At 52.1% G+C, this 6542-nt stretch overlaps 1 protein-coding gene across 3 annotated transcripts in view; it reads right to left on the bottom strand.

The window, feature by feature from the left end:
• The window catches only part of JMY (junction mediating and regulatory protein, p53 cofactor), a 70217-nt gene extending 67750 nt beyond the window's left edge, over positions 1-2467 (bottom strand). For 2 of the 3 annotated variants that reach the window (XR_012621751.1, XM_074813394.1), the window contains exon 1: positions 1194-2467. Coding sequence is in view for 2 of the 3 variants with exons in the window: in XM_074813394.1 (XP_074669495.1) it covers positions 1194-2213 (1020 nt within the window). In the remaining variant the exon portion in view is untranslated. The remainder of the gene's footprint in view (positions 1-1193) is intronic. The other variant, XM_074813393.1, reaches the window with a different exon arrangement.
• Between the last annotated feature and the right edge of the window lie 4075 nt (positions 2468-6542).

The following is a 6542-nucleotide window of genomic DNA, read 5'->3' on the forward strand; positions in this document are numbered from 1 at the left end:
TGCTCTTACCATGATCTCATCATTGATAAAACAATTTTCTCACACTCTGTAACTCCAGTCACTAAGGAAAAGCTCGGCCTGAATCCTACAAAGACTCAAAACTATGCCATCAAGACAGACAGCAAGCAGACATGCTCATACTCCATCAAGGGAAAAACGTTGACCACCACTCATTTTTGAACACACAACACTGGTAGGATACACACTGGCAGCCAAAGCAGTCAAACTTGACCTATAAGCATACAACAGAATTTAGATGGCATTTGCAAAAATAAACAACTCCACAACCTGATTCATACACATAGCCACAACTAGACAGACCCTGGTACGTTCTGGACAGAGGTGACTGAAACATAAGAACAAGTGTAAAATTCTCCTTTTACACTGGGGAAATCCAGGTCCTCATATACCTCAGCCCACAAAGATGTGGAAAAAATTCTCACACACCGATGCTAGAAGATAAATAGCAGAACCTCCTCAACTACTTTCGTCTAAACAGTGTATGGTACGAGAGAGGGTGTGTCCTGAAACATTCAGGTCTTGCCAGACACTAGCAACGTCGACGCAGGAAATACTTGCTAGGACCTGACAGCTTGGTTTTCAAAACGCCAACTCTAAGAACTTACCAGCTGAACAAAAACTGTAGTTACTCTAATTACACTAGAAAACATCATCTCACTTGAAATACCAAATTCAGCGCCCAGAGCTTGTAGGAACCTAGAATTTTTTGGCCTCAAGTGTCTAAACTGTACTGTCAAAATAAACACCATGTTACTGCTCCCGTTAAACAGAAAAATTCAGATGCCAACACGTCCTGCTGCAAAGCAATGCAAAACCAAAAATCTGTGAGACCTTGCCAAATCCATCAGATACTTGTTCACAAACTTCCACATTTGACTGCACATAATAAAGTACTGAGTACTCACACAACCAGGGAAATCTGCACCTTCTCAAATCCAGGCCCAGAGACCCTGGAAACGTTAAGCCTCATTTTCTTACTGAGATTCTCAAAGCTTTTTTTTTTGTTTTTTTAAACTAGACAGTTTTCCTGTGCTTATTTTTTTTGTCCCATGGTTCGATCAATTCTGCAGAAGTAGAGGGGAGCAGCTCGAGATAAAAACTAAAGAAGATGTCACGGTGTAAGGCAAAGGTAACGCTAACGTGGAGTTATCTGGACCATGCAGTAGCCTCACCTCCTGGATTCGCCTGCGGGCCCGCTGCAGCACCTCCTCGTACCCCTTCTGTCGCAGCTCACTCAGGCTCTCGTAATACTCTTCGGGGTCGTCAGTCTCGGTAAAGAGTACCTGCGAAAGGATCTTCCAGCCGCAGGTGTCCAAGCTGTGGACCAAGTAAACTTGCAGTCTGGAGCAGAGAGCGTCCATCTCCTGCTCAGACAGCTCCGGGGCTCCGAAGAGCACCGTCCACATGCCCGAGGGCTCCTCGGGGAAGGCAGGCAGGTAGGGCTCCAGCTCCGAGTTCACCGAGCACAGCTGCTGGTGCACGGCCCGCAAGTCTTGGAAGGAGAAGAGGCCGGCCCAGCTGCACTCCTCCCCCGCGGGCTCCGCATCGGGAGCGGCCGGCTCGGCTGCCTGCAGCGGTGAGGGCGGCAGAGACAGCGCGGCGGCCGCCTCCTCCTTCCTCAGCTCCAGCACTTCGATCTCTTCGGCGGCACCTGCCGCCTCCGGGCCCCGTTGCGGCCTCCGGGCCGGGCTGCTCTTGGCGCGCAGCGGACTCTTCGGCAGCGCCTCGGCCGCCGCGCCCCGCTCGGAGCCCCGCAGCCACGGCTCGGCGCGGGGACGCGAGGAGCCCCGCGGCAGGCCGGCGTCCCCACGCGCCGCGGGGCTGCCGGCCTTGGCGGCGGCTCTGGCCTCGGGGCCGGCGGGGCCGCCGCGGCGAAGCTCACGGGAGCCGCTGCGCTGGCGCTGCGCCGTGCGGTTGTGGCAGGTGATGGCGAACTTGCCCTCGATCTCGTTCCAGGCCACGATGAAGACGAACTTGTGCTTCTCCCGCTCCTGGAAGGCGTGCGGCCTGACGGCCACCCAGTCGGCCTCCAGCGTCTCCTCCAGGGCGAAGGCGGACATGGCGCTGCGCGGCTTCCCACACGCTCCCCCCACCCTCCCCGCTCCCGTCCCGTCAGCCGCCGCCGCCTGCCCCGCCGCTCGCCGGCCGGCAACGGCTCCCGCAGCCCCGCGCGCCGCCTCACTGCCCACCATCAGCCATCTTAGCGGCGGGGGGCCGGGGCAGGCGCCGAGCGGGGAGGATGCGCCGAATCCCCGCCGGGGCGGCGAGGGGGGGTGAGGTGGGAGGGCGGAGAGGAATCACCTCCTCTCTGCTCGGAGCCCGCGGCCGAGGAATCCCGCCGCCGCCGGTGGTCATCAACCTGCCGCCGCGGCGGACAATGCTCGGTGCCCCGCACAGGTACTTCACGCGCGTCACGTGGGGCAGGATCTGTTTACAAGCGGCGGTGGCGCTGCGGCAACTCAGCGCCGGCCCCGCCCCGCGGCCTCCCGAGGCTCCGCCCCCCGCCCCGCAGGACGCCTTCCCCATTGGCTGCCGCCCGGGTTTCTCCGACGGAGGATGATGGGTGACGCCTGACGTCTCGCGCGCGCCTCCTCGCCGCCGGCCACGCTCGCGGTCTCCCGCCCCCCCCCCCCCACCCCCGCGCGACTGTGGTGGGCGGGGGGAGGGTGATGCCCGTCCCCGCCCCTTCCCTCGGACGTACGACGCGGCCGCTCGGGCGCCCCGCGCCGCATGCTGGGAAAGGCACGTGCCGGGCCGCGGCCGTGAGGGGGTGGGGCCGGGCTGGGTGGACGCGCGGGAGGGAAGAGGAGCGGGGCCGGGGGCAGTCTGCCGCGTCTGCTGTGCCTGCACCGCGGCTCCCGGGGACAGTTGGGGGCCAACGAGCGCTGCTCCGGGCAGCTTCTGAGGCGGCGCGGCTTTGCCTGCCGCGGCTTTGGCCTTGCAGGTAACTCCCGGTGAGCCCCGTGGGGCACGCTGGCCTCAGCGGTCCTGCACTGCAGCTCCCCTGCCTGCTCTCCAGGGGCCTGCAGTTAGTGCAGCTTTGCAGGGCCTCTGCCCCCAAGCTGGCAGAAGGCTTTTAGATATGGAGGTCCATCCAGGCAACAAGTCATCTCACAGGGGAATGATACCTACAGGGGATTTGTTTCTATGATTTTCTGCAGGGGAGGATGTGGTGCTTCGGAAGCTCGTTTAGTCGTTTGACTTAATTCTGGCTAGAGGTAGAACGTTCTGTGACAGCATCTGTGACAAAACCTGGAGACAAGGGCATGCTCTGAAATAGCTGTCTTGGGCAATTGTGTAGTTTGGTAAGTGAAGTTAACTGCACTGAGACATGGCTTTTTATGCTCATCTTGGCCAGGCCCACTTGAGAATTGCTAGTGACTGCAGTGCTTTCCAAGGCTTACAAGTGTATTGCAGAACACGTAGGTTACAGTAAGCCAGGACAGACAACTCTCTGAAGTATGTCTGAATGGTTAATCATCTGCAATTTCAAGGCCAAGGACTGGTTTCCTGGTGCCCTTTGGGATACTCCATTTCTCCTCTTGTATAAATAAATAAAAAAAACTTCTTGCTATAACAATCCCAAAATACTTGCATCAAAAATAAGATCAGTAGACAATATGCGTTGGCCCATCTGTGGTACTGTCCTGTTCCAAATTAAAGGACACAGGGGAAACAAAAGTATTTTCATTTGCATTTGCCCGAGAAGCAAGAGTGAGTCACAGCTTTTTTTTAAAGTTACTGTATTGACTAACATCCTGTCCATGGAGGCTGAAGTATTTAAGAAGGGCCTCTGGCAATCCAAACATTCTCTGGTCATTAACAAAGCCACCTTGTATATGCAGGAGAATCAGGGTTATGTCTGGAATGCCCGAAGTCACAGCTGTTAGGAGGAAGTTACGGCTCAGCAGCCAAAGGACCATATCTGTGTTCTAAAGCTAAGGGTGATCTGTGCTGTACATCTTGGAGAGCAGCATTCTTTTACCGTAAATTTAGGCATCAGATCAAAGCACCTGTGAAATGATCTGGAACATTTGATTATACCCCATGTAGACATGGCCAAGCAAGCAAGCAAAGAATACATTGGTAGAGAAAATATATTTGACATCTTTGTCAGCAACATCAACAGTGGGATTGAGTGCACCCTCAATAAGTTTGCCAATGACACCAAGCTGTGTGATGCGGTCGACACGCTGGAGGGAAGGGATGGCGTCCAGAGGGACCTGGGCAGGCTGGAGAGGTGGGCCTGTGCAAACCTCATGAAGTTCAGCAAGGCCAAGTGCAAGGTCCTGCACATGGGTCAGGGCAATCCCAAACATGGGTACAGGTTGGGCAATAAATGCATTGAGAGCAGCCCTGCAGAGAACAGCTTGGGGATATTGGTGAATGAAAAACTGAATATGAGTCAGCATCCTTCGCTGCACCAAGAGAAACATGGCCAGCAGGTCGAGGAAGGTGGTTCTGCCTCTCTACTCTGCTCTCATGAGATCCCACCTCCAGCTGTGTCCCGCTCTGGGGCCCCCAGCATAAGAAGGACATGGACCTGCTCAAGCTGGTCCAGAGGAGGCAATGAAGATGATCATGGGACTGGAGCACCTCCCTTATGAGGACAGAGAGAGTTGGGCTTGTTCAGCCTGGAGAAGAGAAGGCTCCGGGGAGACCTTATAGTGGCCTTCCAGTACTGAAAGGCGGCCTACATAAAAGATAGGGAGGGACTGTTTATCAGGGAGTGTGGTGATAGTATGAAGGGTAATGTCTTTAAACTGAAAGAGAGTAGATTTAGATTAGATGTAAGGAAGAAATTACTCACTGTGAGGGTGGCAAAACACTGAAACAGGTTGTCCAGAGAAGTTGTAGATGCCCCCTCCTTGGAAGTGTTCAAGGCCAGGTTGGACAGGGCTTTGAGTGACCTGATCTAGTGGAAGGTGTCCCTGCCCATGGCAGGGGGCTTGGAGCTAGATGATCTTTAAAGTCCCTTCCAACCCAAACCATTCTATGATTCTATGAAATAGTCTCCTTCTGTTAAGTATTCAGAAACTATTTTCTGGAGTTGTATGTAAGAAGCAATTCAATTTTGTCTTTAGTAACGCATGAAAGGAAAATTAAAACAATGAATCTTGAACTATATATATATATATACACACAAACACATATATATAGGTATCTCTCTCTCTCTTTCTCCAGGCTTAAGAGAATTAAGCATGGATTCACAATTTCTCATCAGCCAAAGGATCAGAGTCTTAGTATTTCAGGTACATTACAGTAGAGGCTGAGGCCTTTGAAGCAGTATTAGCCTGGCTGTTCTCAGATAGCAGAGGGGCAAGCCACATTTTGGAGCTGGCTGAAAACTAGTCTGAGAATCGTTCAGCTGCAATCAAGTTTCTGACATCCCCCTTTTCATGCAGCAGAAAAGCTGTGCCATCAGCTCTGAATAGCTATTACATTTTGCCAAAATAGTACCCTTACAGAAAAACCTGCAAGGAGATAGCAATTTTTCAAAATCACGTTATCAAGGAGCACTGAGTAGCCTTCACAGTGATTTCTGTACTGGGGGACATGCATAAATTTTTATTCATAAAAATAAAAAGGGCAGGCTTTTCAGATGTTGGTGAATTGTTCTTAAGGGTGGTTAGAGGAAGTACATCACTGATTCCTACTGAATAAACCAGCAAATAATTAAAATGACATTCTTAAAGACCTAAATTGCCTTCTGAATAGGACTTGTGGTAGGATGTACTCTTCATCACTAGACAGAAGTGGGTTAGGTAGCACCCAATCAGGCTGACCTGTGGTTGATTCCCACACCTTAAAAAGGTGACAAGTTTGCAGCAACTGAAAGAACTACTGGGGAGTGTCTCTGAAGAAAACCCAGGGAACTGCTGCCTTGCTGCTGCTGAGGACATGGCACTTCAGCACATGAGGATCCCTTCGCTATCGTGCAAACTGCACACAGGAGAGGCCTAGTTAACCTTACCAACAGAGCTGTTGGAAGTAGCAGTTACAGCTGACAAGCTGGATTATTACATTTTATAGAGCCAAGGTTTTCTGAGAGCCACAAGCATCCTGTTGCTAGTGAGCTGAAATGTAAGGTTAGGAATTCAATTGATGTCCTATCTTCTTTTTTTAAGAATTGGGTCAAGCACCAGCACTTTTAAGTCAAGGAGTACTTTGAGTTTTTGCTATCCCTGGGCAGTCTCCAAGCACTGATATTTAATAAGATCTTGAATTAGCAAGCCAGTGAAGAGTAGATTTTCGGACTTCCAGGAGTAACTCTGTGCTTTTTCTGCCTTGCAGTATCATTTTCCTGAGCCTGTATCTGCTAGTTTTCAGACATGATCTCAGTTCAGGCTGGTGTTGGGAGAACAAGGAAACCACAGAATCCAAATTCAGCACAAAAGGCAGCCTGCCTAGGCAGATCTGTATATAATAAATGCAGAACTGGGCTGGTGGTGGGATGAAACCCTATGGAACTGCACATACATACTTAGTCGCACGTGTGAGGTGGATTAATAATTGCCAGG

The sequence above is a fragment of the Strix aluco genome, chromosome Z, assembly GCF_031877795.1.
Source record: "Strix aluco isolate bStrAlu1 chromosome Z, bStrAlu1.hap1, whole genome shotgun sequence".
Lineage (NCBI taxonomy): Eukaryota > Metazoa > Chordata > Aves > Strigiformes > Strigidae > Strix > Strix aluco.